Source organism: Protomyctophum bolini, assembly GCF_963924005.1.
Source record: "Protomyctophum bolini genome assembly, chromosome: 22".
Lineage (NCBI taxonomy): Eukaryota > Metazoa > Chordata > Actinopteri > Myctophiformes > Myctophidae > Protomyctophum > Protomyctophum bolini.
In genome coordinates, this window is record NC_137883.1 from 17,176,535 (window position 1) to 17,199,239 (window position 22,705).

The 22,705-nt window shown below is 41.4% G+C and overlaps 2 protein-coding genes across 3 annotated transcripts in view; one reads left to right on the plus strand and one right to left on the minus strand.

Moving 5' to 3' along the window:
• Positions 1-793: 793 nt before the first annotated feature.
• Positions 794-8,059, plus strand: LOC308309675 (phospholipase A2-like; the record flags this gene model as incomplete). Its single annotated transcript, XM_080755587.1, has 5 exons — positions 794-906; positions 2,811-2,944; positions 3,729-3,841; positions 4,724-4,779; positions 8,020-8,059. Exons 1-5 carry the CDS (start codon positions 800-802, stop codon positions 8,057-8,059), a joined length of 450 nt encoding a protein of 149 aa, XP_080611713.1. The 5' UTR covers positions 794-799.
• Positions 8,060-10,894: 2,835 nt separating this feature from the next.
• The window catches only part of vldlr (very low density lipoprotein receptor), a 55,884-nt gene continuing 44,073 nt past the window's right edge, over positions 10,895-22,705 (minus strand). Inside the window, exons 15-20 of one of the 2 annotated variants that reach the window (XM_080755333.1) lie at positions 21,697-21,838; positions 20,975-21,124; positions 15,389-15,430; positions 13,799-13,879; positions 13,359-13,528; positions 10,895-12,107 (exon numbers count right to left, since the gene is read on the minus strand). In XM_080755333.1, coding sequence (XP_080611459.1) covers positions 12,072-12,107; positions 13,359-13,528; positions 13,799-13,879; positions 15,389-15,430; positions 20,975-21,124; positions 21,697-21,838 — 621 coding nt within the window. In that variant the 3' untranslated portion in view covers positions 10,895-12,071. The remainder of the gene's footprint in view (positions 12,108-13,358; positions 13,529-13,798; positions 13,880-15,388; positions 15,431-20,974; positions 21,125-21,696; positions 21,839-22,705) is intronic. The other variant, XM_080755334.1, reaches the window with a different exon arrangement.

The window sequence follows — 22,705 nt, forward strand, 5'->3', positions numbered from 1 at the left end:
CTGTCTGGTTTATCATGGTTTGTCAAACTCATCATCATTGGGTCACTCAACGCGTACTTCTGTGAAACAGATGGATAGCCTTGTTCGCCATGACAAATTTCCCCTTTTACATCCTAGCTGAGAGTAGGGTATACTGTGATTGATTTCCCTCTGTGAATCCAAAAAAGCAGATACACAAGTAAATTACAGATACTCAAAATGTTTACTTATGTACAATATTCAAGTAAATATAGTTACTGTCCATCGATGGAAATAATAAAGTGAAGTATACCACCAGTAAGACGCCCTGAGGGCGAGAAGCGATATGGATGAATTATGTACTGGTTATATATGGAGTGTATATTGAGTGTACAGGGTTGGATGAGGTCAGATATGGAATGTCAGAACAGGAAGGACGGGTGGGGAGGGATCAACATATGGAATGTCAGAACAGATCAGCTCCATATATGGAGATTTAAGGATTTCAGGTCAGATGTAGAGTTGCTGGCCGGCTCCATATATGCAGATCTAGGTGATGATCCAGTCTTCTCAACGTATGGTTATACAGTAGAGGGTTTGATGATGTCAGCCAAATACATATTATTTTGGGTGTCCTTGACATTAAAGATTGTGAAAACTACTAATATAGCAACATGCTTTTTTCAGAGAACTGTTGGATTTAAAAGGCTTTTGTAGAATCTGCCTCAGGTCTTAATGGGTTAAAAATAATAAGTAAACATCTAAACGTGAGTGTGTTCTGTTCTGTTCTGTTCCAGCCCAGGCATTTGATCAGTTCAGAAACTTGGTCCAGTTCAGAAACATGATGCTGTGTGTGATGCCAGACAGCTGGCCCGTCATGGACTATGCTGACTATGGATGCCACTGCGGAAAGGGAGGCTCCGGGGCCCCTGTGGACGGACTGGACAAGTCAGTGCTCTTTCAGAGAACCACATTATTTTTAAATGTATTTACAATGGCTGACTGACACTGCAGGTATAGATATGGACAGCAATAATGAAACCTGGGTAGGATGAACAAAAAGTTCTATTTTCCATTCTTTTAATCTTATGTTCACTGTCAACTTTACTCTTGAGTCTTGGGACATTTTCAGGAAAAAATATGCTTCACATGCCTTGAATTACACATGTTTTTTCTCCGTTCTAAGAGACCTTGAACCGTGAAAGAGCTCTTGTTCTAAAAAAAAGTCTCCAGATAAATTGTTCTTTTGAAACTAAATAAAAAAGTGCCACATTCAAGAATGAGGCCTGCACAAAAATATTACACCAGCATTTCTGTATGCACCTGTAACATTTGATTCCACATGCATTTCTATAAATTGTTATACCACACACACATTTATTTATTAACTTTTATAACAATATAGTCATTGTACTGTTTTTTCCAGGTCCTATAAATTAGCCATTGATTGAGTTCTTGTGGCCATAAATTCATCATGTGTTCTTGGCCAGTGAACTGATTCCGAAGTATCAATTTAGTTCTTGTGCTGTCTCACATTGCCAAGAGTGCTCTCCACAGCTCCGCCTTCTCGACAGTAGGGTAGCTATGGAGAGTCTGGCCATGGGAGACTAGACTTTAGTCTCCCATGGCCAGACTCTAATTCAATTCAATATTCTAATTCATTGAGATGGACCTATGCTCTAGTCACTAGACTAGAGCATAGGTCCATCTCAATTAATTAGAATATTGTGTCAAAGTTAATTTTCTTCCGTAATATAATTCAAAAAGTGAAACTTTCATATATTCTCAATTCATTGTGCATAAAGTGAAGTATTTAAAACCTTTTTTTTGTTTTTTGTTTTGCTATTTTTTAACAAATTATTTCATCAATGGGGCGTGACATGGAGGTGATCAGCCTGGGGCACTGATGAGGTGTTATGGAAGCCCAGGTTTGTTTGATAACTGTAAATGAATTTGTATTGAGTCTCATGTCTCACACCTTCCTCTTGATAATACAACCTAGTAGATGCTCTGTGGGGTTCAGGTCAGGCCAGTTGGCTGGTCAGTTAAGCACAGTAATTCCATGGTCAGTACACCAATTACTAGTAGTTTTGGCTCTGTGGGCAGGTGCCAAGTGCTGCCTGAAAAGGAAGATCAGCATCAACATAAATCTTGTCAATGTACGGAGGCACAGGGCTGTAAAATATCATAACAGTTGTGTTGAGACTCTGGACTTGACAAAACACAGTGATGATTCATGCTTCATGTTGTATGTTGAGAAGCTTCTTGGAGATGCTACATTTCCTTTCCAGCTCGATTTGGCACCTGCCCACAGTGCCAAAACTACTAGTAACTGGTGCACTGACAGTGGTATTACTGTGCTTAACTGACCAGCGAACTGGCCTGACCTGAACCCCACAGAGAATCTAGGTTGTCTTGTCAAGAGGAAGGTGTGAGTCATGAGACTCAACAATACAAATGCATTTAGCTTCCATAACACCTCAACAGTGCCCCAGGCTGATCACCTCCATGCCACGCCACATTGATGAAATAATTTGTTCAAAAGTAGACCAAGTATTGACTGCATACATTAATATACTTTTCAGATGGTCAACATTTCTCGTTTTGTTTTAGTGGCCTCATAAAATATTCTAATTTGTTGATAGGATTTTTTGATTTTCATGAGCTGTACACTATAATCATCAAGATTAAAACAATAAAAGGTTTTAAATACTTCACTTTATGCACAATGAATTGAGAATATATGAAGTTTCACTTTTTGAATTATATTAGGGGGGAAAATGAACTTTTACACAATATTCTAATTCATTGAGATGGACATGTATATATTTGTCTCTTTGTTTGAAATGTAGGTGCTGTCAGGTGCATGACAATTGTTACACTCAGGCTGTGGAGCATCCTGAGTGCTGGTACATCCTTGACAACCCTTACATCGGACACTACTACTGGAGGTGTGACCACGACGATAGGAAGCCAAGCTGTCTAAGTAAGTATACTTACAACACAAAAACACATAATGTAACAAAAAGTTATGCTATTTTGTCTATAAAATCTTGAAAAATGTGTTTTGATTTTTAAACACAATTGATTAATCATTGACCATTAAAATAAACATGCTCTGAAAATGCTTGCGCTCACCCATCTGACTTCAAATATTAACCTAAAGTTCCATGGATATATTACCGTTTGTAATTTAGTTTTTCCTATGGCAAGGTCTGTGCTTGGAAAACGTTTTATTTTCATAACTTTCAGTTATGAAAAGTAGATGTACAAAATGGAAGTATAAATGGGCCTTAACTGTATACATTTCTTGAAAAATAAAGTATTGCCAGACACTGACTAGAGATATCCTTAGTGACATACTATTTTTTAAATCCATGGCCTCTGTCGACCCCAGTGTATCACGCTAGAGTTTATTTATAATTCCTTATCTCTGATAAACTGCCTCCCAGAAAGGTTGTGTAAGGTAACTAGCCACTGTTTAAAGAGATTGGGCCTGGCTCATACTGTGAAATATAGTTTATCTGTCTGTTTGAGCAACTGTTCGGATTCTTTGTTCAAGTGATATTGTTCAAATACACACAAAATACCCACTTGTTACTGAGGTGTACTGTAGAGACACACACACATGTCGCACACACACACACACACACACACACACACACACACACACACACACACACACACACACACACACACAATTGATCACATTTCTAATCTCTGAAATAACAGAAACTCTGAATTAATAGATTTTACTTTCCCATTCTCAGGCAAAAACGACGAATGTGGAATGTTTATCTGTGAGTGTGACAGGATGGCTGCAGAGTGCTTTGGGAGGAATACCTGGAATCCTGACCATGAACACCTGTCCAGCGACCAATGTGTATAAATACAACACAGGAGTCGTTTCCAAATGATACAGTATATCCACCGTTTGTGTGACACCTATATACTACTACTACTTACTAGAATAACTAGATGGTGATATTGTCATGAAAATAAAAATCATTTTGGAACCAAGACACCCTAGTACATCATAAGTAATTATAATTAATTAGTGAGTATGAGATTGTACTGTATGATTTCAAGTGGGAGTATGTCTAATAAACCCATTTGAATGCTTTAGTATTCATCACCAAATATCGCTTTTGTAATTTTGACTGCCAGGGACTTTCCCATCCACTTCCCATGATCGTGGTGGTTTGACTCATATGGATATTAAGAATCAACTGACTGAGAGAAAACGCTAATGTTACTGCCGTCGAATTATTACAAATTTCGCTATAAACAGACGCTATCAAATATCACTAAAGTGACTGTTGTGACGACACAGAGACAATATCGCTGAGACAGTTTATTTATTTTTGGACCACAATGCTTATGAGACAATTTAAAATGAAACTTCTATGACAGTGCTGACATAATGAAGTGACATTATTCCGGTAGAGTGTCTCAGTCGCTCCTCGCCTATACTAAGGCGTCTTACTGGTGTTTATACGGTCAAATCTCTCTAGCTCTAGTTCTCTCTCCATCAGGTATTTCAGTCTGTTGGTTTGTAGTTTGAGGGCCTCTGCTTCTCTCTCCCTCATCATCACCTCCTCCAACCTCCTCTTCAATTCGCCCATCACCACTTCCTCCTGAGGTGATGGGCGGAGGTGATAGATGAGAGAGAGAAGGCATGAGCACAAAAATGCAGAGGCGTGTGTGTGTGTGTTACCTGCAGCAGAGTGTGTAGTCTGACTCTCCCCTCTACTTGCTGTTGCAGTACATGCTGGTCCTGCTGTCGGGTGTCCTCCAGAGCCGACTGTCTGCTGCAGCTCTGTACACTGCACTGCTCATACAACACACACACACACACACACAGTTGTGTACCACTGACATAACGAGTGTTTCCCCTTAATCAACTAGTCTGGGGTGCTCCGCCAGTGTAATTTGCTGCATAATGAACAAATATTGTTTCCGTTTGTTTGTTACCACAATACTGCGAGTGTTGATTTCCATAATATTGTAGCACATATGTATGCAGCATGAGCACACTGCAGAGTTACATTTTTAGGGATAAGAGGTATAGGCAGTGACGAAAATAGAGCCTTATAAGTGTCCACTGCTTTAAGGCTGTTGAATTACCAGTCAGTGTTTTATTCAGCAAGACTATTTTAAATGAACTTGAGAGGGATTTTTAATTATATGTTGCAATAACTTGGGATTACATTAAAAATAGACCAAAACAAAATGCTTATATTACTTTCTAGCATAGATAGATAACAAGGATGTAGGATTAGGTCTATTTGGGGAGTTGGCAACTGTTAGATAAATATGTCTTATCTGTTTACAAACTAATGTCCAGTGGTCCATGTCCCATATTCTCCTGAACTTTGACCCAGGCGGGATCATTCATATTGTCACCTTATCCTTCATATCATCATTTTACTCTTAACGTACTGCCTGTTGTTCTCCTTATCATCCTTAGGGCTGTATTTTGAGTGTCTTAAGTACCAGGTCTTATTACCTAACTTGAGTAAACTAAAGACCTGGAGGCGTGATCAATACCATTTGGCTATTCTGAGTGGCCAAAGAGCATTGATCACGCCTCCAGGTCTTTAGTTTACTCAAGTTAGGTAATAAGACCTGGTACTTAAGACACGCAAAATACAGCCCTAAATGTCATGTCATTCATGTTTATGGCCAAAATAGGTTTTCATCTGTCCCATTTAATATCTTGTTGACGCCTTATTCAGTCTCTATGTTGTCTGCCTCCAGCCACAAACTTGCAATAATGAGAGGTCTACTACACGTATCTGACCTTGGTCTAGTGAGATAAGCTGCTCACTGAGTCAGGGAGTGTTCTTTCTCTGCCGAAAGTTCAGTGCAGGGAAAGTTATCTACAGGTTGCCTGGCAACGCCTGCCTAGGTGCTCTCCAGGCTTCAATGGGCATCCATGTGCGGGACAGAGAAGATGAATGCCATCCTCATCATCTATGCGGTGGTCCAATGGGCGCTCGACCACCAGTGCTCCAGCCAATGAACTATATATCAACAAATCTGACGTGATCTACAGTATTTAGCTTGGAACAAATACTGTGAAGGGGAGTTCAGTTCCGGAGTTCAGTTCAGCTTCGGTGATTCATTTGGAATCAACAATTGATTATTCTATATTATATTGATGTATATACCATAATATTCTGAACCATATGTAGCACATTCTCTATGTAAATTGACTTTATACCTACTAAAAATAATGGTTAAACCTTAAACTCTGTCCGAACTTTATTTCATCTGCCTCCAAATAATTTTTTAAGGTATGTTTCTATTTTTTTGGTACAGTGATGGTCATTTAAGGGCTACTCACTCATTTTTAAGGTAAATACAGCACGGTATTTAATTGGTCTCCCTGCTGGGTTATTTGAAGGTATTTATTTACAGTGTTTCCAAATTATACAGTCCTTGCTTTCATTATAAAAGATGGATCCTATATTTTTATCCATCAGCAACCATTTGTATAAGTGAGGTAAAGCACGATTAGAAAGTAACATACCTGCAATGCAAGCTCAAAACGTGTCGCTGCGTGCCGAGTTTCCAGCTTTTGTGTGACGCTATAGTGTGATCATTTACGAAAAAACACAAAAAGTTAGAATATGGATACAAGGTTTCTGCCCGACGGGTGCAGTACTTAGTTTAGACAGTTTTTGGTTTAGACGTTAGACCAGTCATTAGTCCTACAACTACAACCTATCTCAACCCTCACCCTAAACCTAACCTCCCACGGGGCAGCACACCTAAACCTAACCTTAACCCATGTCTAACCAATGACTAGTCTAAACTAAGTATGCACCCCCTGCCCGACTGCACCTGTATACAGTATGGTAATATAGGCTACCAGTAAATATCCAGCATTTCAAGCAAGTGAAGAAGTTCTATTTTTAGTAGTGATAGAATTACCAGACAGTTTATCAGTTTGTATCTTCTCCACAGTCAGTTGATATTCCAGGGTTTGTCTCACAGCTTCTCCTCTCTCCACCTCACACCTCAGCAAGCTGGGACTGGAGACTGGACATCTGAGGCACACACACAGTATACATTTTATGCATAATGAGTACTTTCTACTTTTGGTACTTAAAGTACATTTTTAAGCCAATATAATACTTCAATAAGTACAGAATTCTGGACTTTTACAGTTACTTGGGGTCCAGGGACTCAAATTTCAAGGACCCCATAACTGTGTGTACAAATGAAACCAAATGGACCCTTTATGGTTCTATTTGTAGTTTTGTACACAGTACACACACACGGGATCCTTGAGTTGAAATAATTTGAGAACCTCTAAATAGACATTTGCACAAATAAAAGTTACACAATTTACAGCAAGCAATAATCTTGTTTAGAAAGGTCTGCTCTCTGCACAACTTGCAAACTGGCTTTCAGAAGTTCGACAACAGAATGAAGTTGAAGTATAGGCTACAGGTGTTCCTAACTAATTTTGACCAGTGCCAGGACAAGAGAATTACACAGCATACATGCACCATCTAGTGGCTGAACAATGAAAAGCATAAAAAGCACATGACTGATATTATGTTGATTCCTTCTCCTCCAAAGCAGTTTGTTTTTCAGTAGAGACGTTGTGTCCAGCATCATGAGCCCTGTCTCGCTCAAACAGTCTCCTCCTCGATGCTCCGGCCATTATTCCATTGGTCAGCAAATCTGTACTCTCACTGATGGAATGAAATGTAATTATAGTAAATCCGGACATTGATTGATTGAAGTATTTATTAACAGATTTGGAGAATTACAGTACATTTCAAGCACAACTCAATACAAAACTGCGACACCATAAAGCATTACACTTGTTTACAATAGGGTCCACCATGTTCAATTCATCATAACATTTAGAGAGACGTACAAATTTATATATAGCCCAAAACATAAGAGGTAAAAAGGAAAAAGAAACATAGGCCTACAGTGAGGGGAAAAGGGGTGGGTGGGGGTATGAGTATTGAGTGCATAGACTGACATAACTTTCAGACGGTTGACATTTCTGTATTAAATTTACTTAACCTTCCTCAGAAAGGCCTTCACCGTCACGCGGCAGGAGGCTGAGTGCTGAGTGCTTCAGCAACTTCACCTACCTGCTGGACCACCCAGACAAGTGTTCCGGACATTTTATACAATGTCACTCGTTATGAGCTAGTAGATCTTATGCTAAAACGTGGCTCAGGAGTGGAGTGGCTGGTAGACCATGCAGTTCCCAGTTCAATTCCGGGCTCCCCAGAGTTAGTGTTGAAGTGTCCTTGAGCAAGACGCTGTACCCCTTGCTCCCGATGTGCAGGTTGGTGCCTTGCATGGTTCCTTCCGCCATCTGTGTATTAAAGGGTGAATGTAACACAATCTCTGTAAAGCGCCTTGGATAAAGGCACTATAATTACACCATAAAGCCATTTTGTTACATGTCAAGCTCCAAAACTCTCCAGGACACTGAGTCCTTAGAATGCGTCCTCATTCTGTTTTTTTGGCGTTGAGCCTCTTTTATGTATTGGTTTGGTCCTTACCCCAACCGTTCTTATCCGTCATCTTCACCAACAAGCTGTTTTGGAACCATTGAATAGCCTGGACGGTTCTCCTCCTTTGTGAGATTGAATTTCCTGATCCTATGATGCCATCCTGAAACAATGTTTCAACATCATGCGTTACCTTCTTTGTATGCATTTAGACAAACATTGTTGATGGGATTCTCTTTTAGAATTGGGTTTGAAAGGGCTATGGGTTGCAACATGCTCAGTATTAGTCAAAGTTCTATAGATAAATAAATCACACCCGTGTGAAGTGAGGGTGAAGTGAGGGGTGCTCTTATCATTTGAATGATAAGAGCACCCCTCACTTTCCTCCACCATCGGTGTATTAATGGGTGTATTAATACAGTACGACGTAAATGCTCCCTTCATTGTGTAGGACAAAAATACCTACCTAAATATCCGTTTGTTAACAGGTAATATCCGCCACCATTGGCTTGATGGCAGGGAAATTGTGCACACACACTGCCTAGTGCCTGGATGCTAAAGCTGAACCTCTCTGCCCCAACCTTTTCACACAGACCTGTTATAACGCACAACACTACTGAGTAGCCATGGCCATGGTCTCCCTGGCCTCAAGGTCAGGCTTTCCGTTGGCCTGTTGGCGTCTGTGGCGAGAGTTCAAGTTGCGGCTGGAACGGCGCTGGTGGGGCTCTTGCTTTGGGACGGCCTCGCCACCCTGTTTGACTTTGTTTGGTATGAAGCCTCTGTGGCTGTGCTGCCTCATTGGTTTGTTGCTCTGGGGATCTCGGCCGCCCTGATTCTCGTCACAGGGGCTGGCACTGTTGCTGCTGCATCCCTCCAGGGCGCTCTCAGCGGCCTCACTATCGCTTTGGAAGCCGTCTGGACAATCTCCGCCGCTTTGAAATGAATCTAAGACAAATTTCTTCCTCGGGAGACAAATCATAAAGAACCTTGAACCTTGTGGAGCCCTCCTGTGGGGGTAGCGATTCCTATCAGTGGCGTACCTGCTCCCTTGGACAGCAGCACCTCCTGGGCCGGTGACATTGGCCGCCTCCTTTCCCTTCTCCCCTTCAACCACATCAAATTCCAGTTTCTCCTTCTCCAACAAGGCGAAGGTATTTCCATGTGTTGTGTGTTTTTGTTTTGTTCTTTATGGACGTTTGGTATACAAAAACATCCTCTTTTGTGTCATTCCTGTTGATGAAACCGTATCCATGGCTGACATTAAACCATTTCACTGTACCCAAAACCTTGGTCGAGATGACTTTCCTATTCCATGCAGAAGCGGCCGGGCTGGATATGCACTCGGCATCTGCAGCACGGTGCGGTGGTTGTGTGTAGGCCTCGCTGCTCATGCTTGCTGGTGTAAATGAAAGCTATGTGGACGAGGACTCTAGTTGGTATATTTCCGATGTCGAGTGGTATCCCCTGTGATAGATGGGTTGCCATCTTCTTCTCTTCTGTCCGTTCCTCTCTGTATTATACCTGAAGAACACAAGCACGTGTTCAATTAGACATCATGTTCCATTCATTTTACCACTTGCTTGTAGTGAAATAAATCACATGCCTCCATACATACTGTATATACATATGTAACAGTTACACAAGTTTATTGCATGCCAGGAAGCACCCAAACCCCACCAACTGTCACACATGAGTTCAGCTGAGGCCAGAGTGATTTGAGCAGCACAGACCTCTTGCACTCAGGACCACACACACACGCCTTACTTCTGGCAGTCCATCAGTATCAAAGATGACGTAGCTTCCTTATGCTGTGGCGAGTTTGGCAGTGGTCATCTTTGCTGCCGACGATGCCACCGTAGATGACTATTAAGTGGAGGTTGAGGTGGTATTGGATCAGCATGGTGTCTTTCCTGGCGTCGCACCATCCTCTGTTGGGTACGTTTCTCCTCGAGGCGTTTGACCCCATCGTGTCTCTCACATGTGTCTGCATTAATGTATGCAGTCAATACTTGGTCTGGGCTACTTTTTAACAGATTATTTGATCAATGGGGCGTGGCATGGAGGTGATAAGCCTGTGGCACTGTTGAGGTGTAATGGAAGTTAAAGTTTTCCCAAAGCACCACCATCTTGACACGTGAGCATGTGTATCAGGCATTTTCAAAAATGAAAATAATTAATTTAACAAATCTTGTATGGGGTTTCCTGGCACAAAATATTCTCAGATGGGGGGGATCCATGGCCAAATAAATACATACAATTTGGGGGTCCTTGACATGGAAAAGGTTGGAGAACCCGAGGCCTAGAGAAATTGATAGAATGAGTGATCATGAACACACACACACACACACACACACACACACACACACACACACACACACACACACACACACACACACACACACACACACACGACAGGTTTCTCTGAACAACTTTGTTGAGTCGGTTTTATTTTGGAGTGATTTGCAAATCCATTTTTCCTTCACAGATGAACAGAGCTTTCCTAAACAGTATTCCCCCAGAACTGTACAATGCTAGAAAAGTTCACAGCAACGGCACAAACATACAAAATAGTTTTAACAAATTTCAGTTTTGTTTTCTGTCATTGTGTATCACTGTTATGCAAGTATTTTTTTTAGTTCATTTTTATTTTTGTTCATTTATTTATTTGCTTAAATACATCTTAACTCTAACCCTGGTACTATTCCCGACCATAGCAAAACATTTCATATTTCAAGTCAAATGTATACGATCTTATTTACAGAAAGAGCGCGTTGGAATCAAAGTGCATCGAGAGAGAATCCTGATTGGTGAAAATGGGCTGCTGGGTACATATGTACAGTGTTTACAAATGTTGTAACCATGGCGATCCTTACAGAGCCTTTATAATTATAATACATATTGAGCATGGAATAAGAAAAAGAAAAGAAAAGAAAATGCTTCATAAGATTGCGCTTGAGGAGGTAATGTTTGTAAGAAAATTACAAACAAAAAGAAAATAACCATCTTTACATCTTTTTGGACCGAAACATTACGGCCTAAAAAATAATAATTTACATAAACATTCACAAGTGTCTGTTCAGGAGAGAGAGGCACAGGACAGGAAGTTGGTTAACCCCACGCCCATAAGGTTATGTCAGGAAAGAATATAAATTATATACACTAAAATCCCAGTGTCTCAGTGAATATACACATGGAACCAAATAGACTCGCAAGGACCCTTATGGGTCCATTTGGTTCCATTTGTATATCCTCAAGAGTTAAAAATTAATAAATTAACAGGATTTTTATTGTCATCTGAATCCTCCACCTCTCTTTGAACACTGTGAGAAAAGATTTTGACACTGATATTTTACACACACACACACACACACACACACACACACACACACACACACACACACACACACACACACACAAATTAACTAATTAACATTTCCTCCCTGGGCCCTCACCACAGCTAACAACGTAATGCACTTCAGAAGGCATGTGGTCTAAACAGTAGGGGGTGCTGTTGCTACTGACAAACCGTTGGCATTGGCAACAAGAAGGAGGCACCGCTGTAAAGCGCAGAGGGTCGTCAAAAAATCGTTGAAAAAGGAACCCGGAAACCCACAACGATGATCACGACAAGTCGTCTTCTGTGCTCACCACCGATAGCTGGAGACGACGAGAGAGAGAGAGAGAGAGGAGAGAATGTCCGTCAGAATGTCAGTCAGCAGAGCAGTTCAATGACATGAACACAAACAAAAGATTTATTTTCAATAAAAGGTTAAAAACGATGTACCGGTAAATGTATACAAAGATGTAATGTGCAGAAATTATATAATTTATAATTTAAACAAAAAAAAACAGGAGACATCAAGTAGACCTGCTACATAGGCTCTATGCACACACAGCATGGCTCTAGGTAAAGAATGTAGACCTGCTACATGGGCTCTATACACACACACACACACACACACACACACACACACACACACACACACACACACACACACAGCATGGCTCTAGGTAAAGAGTGTAGACCTGCTACATGGGCTCTATACACACACACACACACACAGACAGCATGGCTCTAGGTAAAGAGTGTAGACCTGCTACATGGGCTCTATACACACACACACACACACACACACAGCATGGCTCTAAGTAAAGAGTGTAGACCTGCTACATGGGCTCTATACACACACACACACACACACACACACACACACACACACACACACACACACACACACACACACACACACACACACACACACAGCATGGCTCTAGGTAAAGAGTGTAGACCTGCTACATGGGCTCTATACACACACACACACACACACACACACACACAGCATGGCTCTAAGTAAAGAGTGTAGACCTGCTACATGGGCTCTATACACACACACACACACAGCATGGCTCTAGGCAATGAGTGTAGACCTGCTACATGGGCTCTATACACACACACACACACACACACACACACAGCATGGCTCTAGGACCTAGAGCCATGCTGTGTGTGTGTGTGTGTGTGTGTGTGTGTGTGTGTGTGTGTGTGTGTATAGAGCCCATGTAGCCGGTCTACACTCTTTACCTAGAGTCTAGGTAAAGAGTGTAGACCTGCTACATGGGCTCTATACACACACACGGCATTTTGGAAAAGAACTTGGGCCACTTCCCTACTTCCTTCACAGGTGTTACCCATAATACTCACTGGGAACATTCTGCTACACCAGTGGGTCTCAAAGTGTCCTTGAGTGCTTTCCAAATGCCCATACGGGTCCATTTGCTTCCATTTGTACACTCTCAGAGCCCACTAATTGGAACAGAGCCTTAATTAGCATCATCGGAAGTAGGGAGGCGGCCGGGAAGTAGGAAGACTTATTCTGTGTGCATAAAGCCCATTGGCAGTGGACTCACCGCTGGGTACGTGTGACCCACGCTGGAGCTGTGTCTGGTGATGTCGATGTTCAGGTCCTCTTCGTTGGTCTTCAGGTACACGGGGTTGTCAAAGTTCATGCTCTTCTGGTTCTTACTCTGCCAGTTCCTCCACATGAGGTAACCGCCTGCTGCTGCCATGGCTAGCAGAACTATAAACACATGCACACACACACTTAACTAATGCCAAATAGTGTATAGCTGAAACATTTATAGCCGTTGTTTACTAAAGCTTTGAATAATTCTATACAAATGATGAATTCATGATGAATTTAGTATTTACTAATGCTCAACTGATGCTTAATAGTAATAGTGAAAAGTTATGCAGGGCCAACTAAAAGCTTTAAATATATGTACCATTTACTAAAAATTATATATTTCACAACTTTAACTATAATAATCTTGGTTGTGCCTCTACTCACAGACGGGTAGAATTGCCCAGGCTGCAGCTGATCCTCTGGTTGTAGAGTTGACTTCATGGATTGCTGTGCTCATATTGGCTTCTGGAACAACACAATACAACATGTGAAATCATTGTTTCTCATTATTTTGTTTCTAGCAAATATCTGTTCACTTCATTCTTTTGTTTCTAGCAAATATCTGTTCACGTCACTGTTGTCAATCATCTATTATACAACATTCACATTCCCAAGTGTGTGTGCGCGTGTTTGTGTCCAGCAGATAGCCTGGCAGAAACATAGCGTGTACACAAAGTTACACGTCAGAACAAAAAACAGACTTTACATTCCGGCATATACAAGCCCAAGTGAGCTTAGATGCAGAAGAGCATTTCCGATAACGTGGAACCTTGACCACAGTCATAGGGGGACCACAACACTTCCAAGAAGATTGGAAGAACATTGCCTGGTGACTGGTCTCAGTGGTGGAAGAACATTGCCTGGTCTTGTTGTACTTTCTTCAGTATTTTCAATACTTTCTACCCCACTACATCTCAGATTTAGTTACTAATGTAGTTACTTTGTAGATTTGTCATTATAAACCAAGAATTTTCTTCACTAATGTGTTTGTAAAGTTGTGTACTAACATATCCCACATTGGTTTATATTCAACCACCCTAGGGGAAGTTTTGACAGCTGCTGAAAGTTGGGGTACCATAAAACCATTCTAAGGCAAAATGTTCTAAATTTCATTATGCTTTAAGTAGCATGTGCCGTGTCAAACTCTGAATCCATTCCAAGCATTAGTTTTGCACGAAAAACTGTTGCTGCGCAACAGTCACAACCAACCAAACGTTTTCGTGCTCGAACACAGGGACACAGCCAGGGACACAGCCAGCCAGAGACACACATGGCTCCATATAGGAGTGGTTGCACCACTCAAAAAGTCTGGGTTTCTGAGGCTAAACTGCAGATAACAGATACTGTAGCACAGCGACCACCAGGTGTAGCCATTGTGCTGTGCATTTAGACAAACCGCTAACAGATACTGTAGCACAGAGCAATAGCAATTACATACTTGGGTCTGGGGGAGACATCAAATTAATGTCTCTTCTGGGTCACGGGCTAAAAAGTTTGGGAACCACTGCTGTAACGCAAGAGCACATTCAACACAAGCACAAAACAACATAATTCTAACCATTTCATGAGCATGCCAGTAAAGAAAGCATGCTTTCAAGTAGCAATGTGAGACTAATTCATATGCCGTAGTACAGTGGGCACAAACAGCAGGTGATGCTAGCAAGCAGGCCAAGCATCCTCTTCAGGCTGTTATCTCTGCAGCACAGTCAATACTGGCACAGCAGGTGGTCTGCTAGGCACAACGCATTCAGACATCCACTCAATCAATAGAATAAAAATTCCCAAAATGTTCACAACAAATCAGTTGCTCTACTTTGGGCTCTGGTAGCAAATCAGTTACTTTACTCAGGGACCCATAAGCGATCTGCCTTTTAGCTACTAAGCCTGATTTACAATTAGTCATATGCCAGTCTCTCAGGTAAAAAATTGCCGATCTACAAGCTCACAACACGTCACACCGTGGCTGCTTTTTACCTGCGAGAGGCAGAGAGTTCCCATCATTAGTGGTAGATGGGTCTGTTGTACACAAAGTCATGGTCATGCTGTTTGACAACAAACTAACAAAATGTACATAAACAAAATAATGCACAAATATATTGAATGAAAAACAAAATTAATCAAAGTAGATTAAGTTCAGATGTTACGAGCTGACCTACATCAGGCCAGTCTTTAGAACCGTGGAGCTTTGTCTCTTGGGATCAATCACCTCGTTATAAAGAAAATAAAATGGAAACTATTTATAGCAACCCATTCTAATAGAGAGAGAGGGGAATGAGCTAAACTAAGCTAGCTTCATTCCAACGAGACTGGAAGACCAAACAACGACTAAAATAAGTTTTAAAGCCATCTCAGTTTCATTTAGAACAGAATGTCAAATTCTAGGTTTGAGGGCTCATTAAAATTTTGGCCATAAGGGGAGTGGGCAGCCAACAAATGATCCTGGTAGGCCAGACTCTACCTTCTCTGCCTTCCTCATTATCCATCTCAATGGAGGGATTCAAAGTTCAAACCCACAGACAAATTATAAACTGTCAAACACCAATGTAACCTCATGACATAATCGATAAACATTTAATCATGTGGATCACAGGATTAACATGGGAACGGCGTAGCTCCATTGTGGCTCCTGGATCTTCATCTATCCGCCTGTGACGTCGATCATCCACAACATCAAACTCCAAATTTGGACAAGGATTGGCCTTGATCAGAGCCTCACTGACTTCTATAATTGAAGTTCAACATGTTTTATATTAAGTATAACAAATGTAATATAAACTACAACACTGTATATAGTCAAGTATAAAACATGTACACTATAGTAGAGTATAAAACATGTTATATGCACTACAACACTGTCGAGATAATATGGAGATACTGCTGTGGCCTACTGGCTTATCAGACCAGCTCAATTAGCACCAGATGCAGACAGAACCCCTTATAGCCAGGCTAGACTCCTGCATAGCCACTGCGTACAAAAGCGGTGAAATGAGTCTTGAGCAATACATTTCTGTTGCTGCTTCCATTTAAATTAGCAGCTACTGAAACAAAGGGTTTATCCTCCCTGGGATCCATCAAGGGTTATTTATGTTAATGAACCTGCGTCTCCATGAAGAGGGTTTTGGGGGGGGGGGGGGGGATTTTAAAAAACAACATCTTAAACGCTTTTCATGCTCACGGTTATTTAACTTGAGCCAAAACACTCCCTAATCAGCCTTTACGGAGTGTAGAATGAACCCCTAGGTAGTCGTTGAGGTTTGTAGTGAATGAACAGTGTGTGAAACCACAGCACTAACAGGATTAGCTCTGCTAAAAGCAACATTACAGCTCCTATTGGGGACAGTAGTGACAGCTGTAAAATGGGACAAATGTGTTAGCGAGCCGGGGGGGGGGGCATGATGGTTTGTTTTTTGGCACAAAACCAGCAGTGGAAGTAGTCTGTGCACTTGGGAGTTTTAAATATTCAAAAATAGCAGATCATAGTGTGTCATTTTGAAAATTCCAGAAACATTATTAAAGCTAACATTAACTCAAATCTTTGCTTCAGGCACAAATACATGAAAAAGTCTACCACGTCTGTGTCTCAGAGAAGATCTGTGGACAGTTTGTAAACCCGCCTACCAGTGACATCGATGTGAAATCCAAGCCAATAGAAAAGGCAGGCTTTCCATTTCTGGATTTATGATATAATCTAAGCCTTGTTAATAGAAATCAAACTAGAACATTTTAAATGTTGTTTGAAAAAAAAAAAGAAAAGAAAAGTGCAGGTGTTCGGGTGAATTTAGGTGGGGGCCAATTCGTCCAAAACCAACAAGATCGTGCACTTGGTGACAAGTTTTAGATTGTTGGCATGGTATTAGGTATGGTTATATAAAAGGTTTTCAAAAACAAGTTGGGCAAACAAGTTGGAGACACAAGTTGGACACACGCAGATCTAGAGATTGCATACAGTGTAACAGTATTAGCCGTTTTCTGTGCACGACACCATCAAATTACAAATCATTTATCACTCATGCCAAACCCAACCCCTAAAAAAAAGCATGCACAAGATGACAAGACAACAAAGCCAGGCTGGGTGAGAGGCAGGGCAGAGAGACAGTAGGGCTGAGGATCATACACAGTACACACTGGCACAGCTTCTATTCAGCTGTCACACTGCTAACTGCAGACAGACAGGACACTTTGTGGCTGGCCAGAGAAAGGAGTGTGTTTTCTAGTCGACGGAACAGAAGTAAAGCCTCACCCAGCAGATAGGCTGCTCAAATCACAGGGGGGGTGGGGGGGTTGGAGGATGATCCGGAATCTCGGTTCCATAACATAATACCCGTGGTTCTCAAACTTTTGCGTTTCAAGGACCACTATAACTCTTCCTCTGTACAAGAGGAAGGAACCGGAATCTTTCAAATAAAAAAGGATCCCAACCCTACTGTAGGTGGAGGGGGCTGTTATGGGTTAGTGTCTTTCTCAAGGACACTTTGACACGTACAGTACTGGGGGGCAAGGCAGGGGTGGAACCTTGCGACCTTCAGATTCCCAGATGGCCTCTCTACCCACTCAGCTACTGACTGGCATAGAAAAACACTAAAACCAGGACACCCATGGATAGCACTCCATGTGATGCTGTGGGCACGCACAACCACACAGGGTACTTGGGGATAGAGGTTGTCGGATATGGATATTCAAGGCTGATGCTGAAATTTGGGGAAAACAGGAAGGCTGACAGGTCGATTTCATTTTCTCTTAAAATTCAGATATCCATTTCACCAATGCTAAAACTCTGTAGTGTCCCATCTAATTCCACAATCTGAACACAAGTCTTTCAATCTAGACCGGTATGTTTATCGTTTCCCCCCGTCTTAGATATCCTGCCTGACATTTGCATTAAAAAAAATACACTGGATTATCCAAGTAATTATTGATTTTGAAACAAATCTAACGAAATCTAAATGTCATATCGGCAACAAATGTACATTGTGTTAATTAAACTGAGCAACAAGACCACAGCACCTTGTATGTCCATATTTGAATACTAGTATCAGTTGAAATATGGAGGGGGAATTAATGCCCTCAACTAGATTTTCTCTCAACTAGATTACTGCAATGCACTTTTTTCTGGCCTGCCAAAGAAAATAACTGACAGGCTACAGCTTGTTCAGAATGGAGAAGCCAGTTTTAGCCTCTTTACACTGGCTCCCGGTTGTTTTTAGCATTGATTTTAAATTATTTTACTTGTTTATAAAGCTCTAAATAGTCTTGCGCCCTCCTACCTTCATGACTGCCTGCCCAGATATGTCCCAAACCGCCCCCTTAGGTTCGCCACTGCTGACCTGCTCGAGGTGCCCCCAAAAAAGGCATTTAAGAAAATGGCCTGGAATAAACTCCCACTTAGACTGGCACCCTCTGTAGACTTTGAAATCACAGCTCAAGACATTTGACTTTGGCCGAGTTTGTCTTTTTCCTTTTTTTCCTTCCATTTGCGGCACCTGCTATACCCATTGCTTTGCCTGTTTTGCGTTTAAAAAAAAAAGTTTTGTCTCGTTATTGATTTTGCTTTGATTTTGATGTTTTATGTTTTTTGTTCTCTTGTTCATTTGTTCTGTAAAGCACTTTTATTGTACCACGACTGCTATAATGATTTAGAGGCGATTTTTCAGTGCCGTTTATCCCAGCCTACCAGGTAGAATTTAAATTTAAATGGTAAAAATGACAGCCCAAGTGGTCCCCGTTAACCAGTTCCTCCTTTAGACGTCTGAAATGACAAGGACCAGTAGATTTACATAGAAGGGGATTCAGTGAGGTGCCTTTGTGTATTAAAACCTGCTATACAAATAAACCTGCCTTTCTCAACAGCTGATAACAGCTGAATAGCTAACGGGAAAAAATCTGATTAGCTGAATAGCTAACTGAAAATAAAAACTGATTCAATTACATGTCCACATAATTAACTGGAAAAGACATGTTCAGACAAGTTGTTCTCAACATGGGGTCCGGAGACTCCCAGGGGTCCTTGAGGGGAGTCCAGGGGCTGTCCAGTATAATGTTGCTGTTGGGCAGAAACCTCTTATCTCCATATTCTAACTTCTTAAATGAATGCCTAACATACTACAGCGTCAAACAAAAGCAGCAGAAGTAGGAAATCTACAAGCTCACACAGGATTAATAATTAAAATCAATTAATGATCATGGAAATGCTGTGGTAAACATTATGAGGGTAAAGTCTTAATCACTGTGAACAAATTTAAATGGCACACTGTAAAATCAAGGAATTCAACAAAGTGTACAAATGGATACATTAAAACAGGGAGCACTTTACCGTTTATACTTCTGCTTAATATTTCCATTCATTTGGGCATCAAAACACCGTTCTGTTTAACTTGAGCAAGTGTAAAACAAAACGGGGTTAAGGTTGTCTTAACGCAATGAGAGATTAAACACTGCAACCAACCAGGTTATCAAAAATAGTCTAGCCAACAAAGACATTTCGTGGGGAATATAAATGTTGGAATACATTTAAGCGTAGTAATCGTGAAAACGTGATTTTCACTCAGACTACAGACAATTTATCAGAACACGCCACACTACTATCATAGAGTCAACTTGCAAAGAAAAACAAAGCTTATAAGACAATAGAAAAGAAGCCACGGCACTCGCACATAAAATGCATGCCATCAAACCTTCGGGTTTACCTCCCAGTGTGGAGGAAGAAGAATTTTAATTGTGTTTATTGCGAACGCAGTGAGACCTAGCAGATCATGTCTGTCTGTCTGTCTGTCTGTCTGTGTGTGTGTGTGTGTGTGTGTGTGTGTGTGTGTGTGTGTGTGTGTGTGTGTCTGTCTGTGTGTCCCACCTTTGTGCCCATATATGGAGCAGAGTGATTTGTTTGTGATTGATGCAACACACTCCATATTTGGACGTATAGCTGCTTTGGGGACTCCTTATATGGTTATGTCTAAGTTAAAAAAAACTTAAAATAACTTAACTTAAATATGTACGAGCTGCGTTCGCTTCCCGCGTTTGCGCGTCTTACTGGTTCTGACGTATCCTTTACTATACACCATATATACTGAGTGCAAGCAATTCCCAAAACAGTTTTCCAAAATACCACGGCCTCCAGTCACTGTGATTAGCTGTGAGACGCAGATGAAGCGCTAAAAAAGTATTGCTCCGGGGAACGTCACAAGTCTCACACTCGGGATGCTGAGTGAACCAAAGCGATCGCGGGTTTGGGAATCGCTTACTGTACATGCAACCTGGTTGCAGTCTCAATGTTTGTGTATAGAAATATTTGGTCTATAATTACATGATCAAAATCTATGACGGTTTCATCTAGGGCTGCAACTATCAAGCAAACCAATTAGATTTTGTGCAATAACTTAAAATAGCACATAATACAAGCTCGTAGAGCTCGTATAATGTGTATTTTCATGTTTTTTAATGTTTTGAAAGCTGTAATGCTATTCGCAAAGCAGGGATTGTTTTCTAATCAATTTTATTAAATTAGCGATTAGTTTGATCAACTGTCACAACCCTAAGTTCATCGCTAACGAGGGCTGGACGACTCACCTGGTCTGCATCGCAGGCCGTCTGCAGCCAGTTCCTGGCCCTGGGGACACACACACGTGTACTTGGCAGAATGTTTGTTGATCTGTGGAGCCGGCAAACACATGTAACTGCACCCTCCGTTCTGGCCTTTCTCTGAACACCAGTTGGTACCTGGAGAACAGGGAGGATTCACCGTTTAGGGTCATGGGTCCTCAAGAGTTACTACAGGAGGAGTTCCAAATATTATTTGAACTTCTTTTACTTGAACCGTAGCATCCCTATTCTGGGGTTGTGTGTGTGTGTGTGTGTGTGTGTGTGTGTGTGTGTGTGCACATGCGCACATGCATGCGTGCGTGTAGCATTCACCGAAAGTAGCCAATTTACAAGCTTGCAACACGTGGCGCTGCTGCAACTCGTTGCAAGCATGTAGATCTGCTATTTTCAGTGAAGAGGTTTGGGAAAAGGATCAAGTACAGAGCTAAAGGTCAAGTTGACAAGTATTAAAAGTCTGAAAATATACATTAACATGAATCCAATAAACCAATAGAAAAATAAATCATTAAAAAAATGTCCCACTGCGCCAGAACCAGTGTTATAAGCGCATACAGGACACAATTGATCACCGTAATCAATTGATATTAAAAAAGGTGTGATAAGGCGTCATCCGCGGGGAGGTAGATAAAAATAGGCTTCAAAAGGCGTAATTAGCGATAAATTAGTTAAAGCTCCATGTTAACTCTTACCAGACAGCTGAATCAGCTCATGGTACACAATAATGTCTTGCAGTTCGTTCAAGTTACTGGCGAGAGTCACCACTTCTGAACCGGTGAACTTGTTGGCCCCGTAGATGGCACCGTTTTGTCTGTCCGTCCAGAATACTCGGTCCTGAGGGGGGGGGGGGGGGGGGAGGGAGGGAGGCAGTGATTTAGTGATTAAAGCCTGATTTATAGAATACTCGGTCCTGAGGGGAGGGAGGGAGGGAGGGAGGGAGGGAGGCAGTGATTTAGTGATTAAAGCCTGATTTATACACTGGAACAAACTTCCAGTGCAAGTTTGAAACCGCCCCTCTAGTCCTTGGAACTCTTTCCTCCAACCTAACTACTACAATTAACTCATTAACTGACAGAGTTTCTTAACAGCCTGCACACACCCTGTAAATATGCAAACACCAAATATCTCCAAGTCAAAATCTAACTTTATTTTAAACAACAGAAGGTGGAGACAGAGTATCAACACCACACAGACAAATATGTACATCATTAAACGCTGACAACACCAAATGTCCAAATGTCATTGTCAGTCAATGAGTTATGATAAGAGCATCAAGTGTGATTTCTGTATTCAAGTACAGTACCCGATCAACAGAGTTCCAGAAGGAAGTCTGGAGTTATGTAAAACCTCCATACTTGGGCTGGGCATGCACAGATAATGGCATATCGATGTCTAGTATAGGGCTTCATATTTGGGCAAAAGCGAAGGACTGAAAACCATGATCGTAGTAAGAGTAAGGGTTGGTGCAGACTGCAAGGAAGCTCAGATGGATTTGAAGCTTCTTTTAAAAGTGCAGTTCCCATTAACAGTTTTAATGCTGCAATTAAACAATTGTGTTCCAGATCTCCCCGCCTAGTTTTCACTAACCTTTGGAAAGCCACTTGCTTGTCATGAAAATCTACTTTAAAGTGGTGTAATCTCTTGTCGTAGTGTTAAATATTCCAAGGTGGCAATCACAACAACAGAGCGGAGAACGAACGT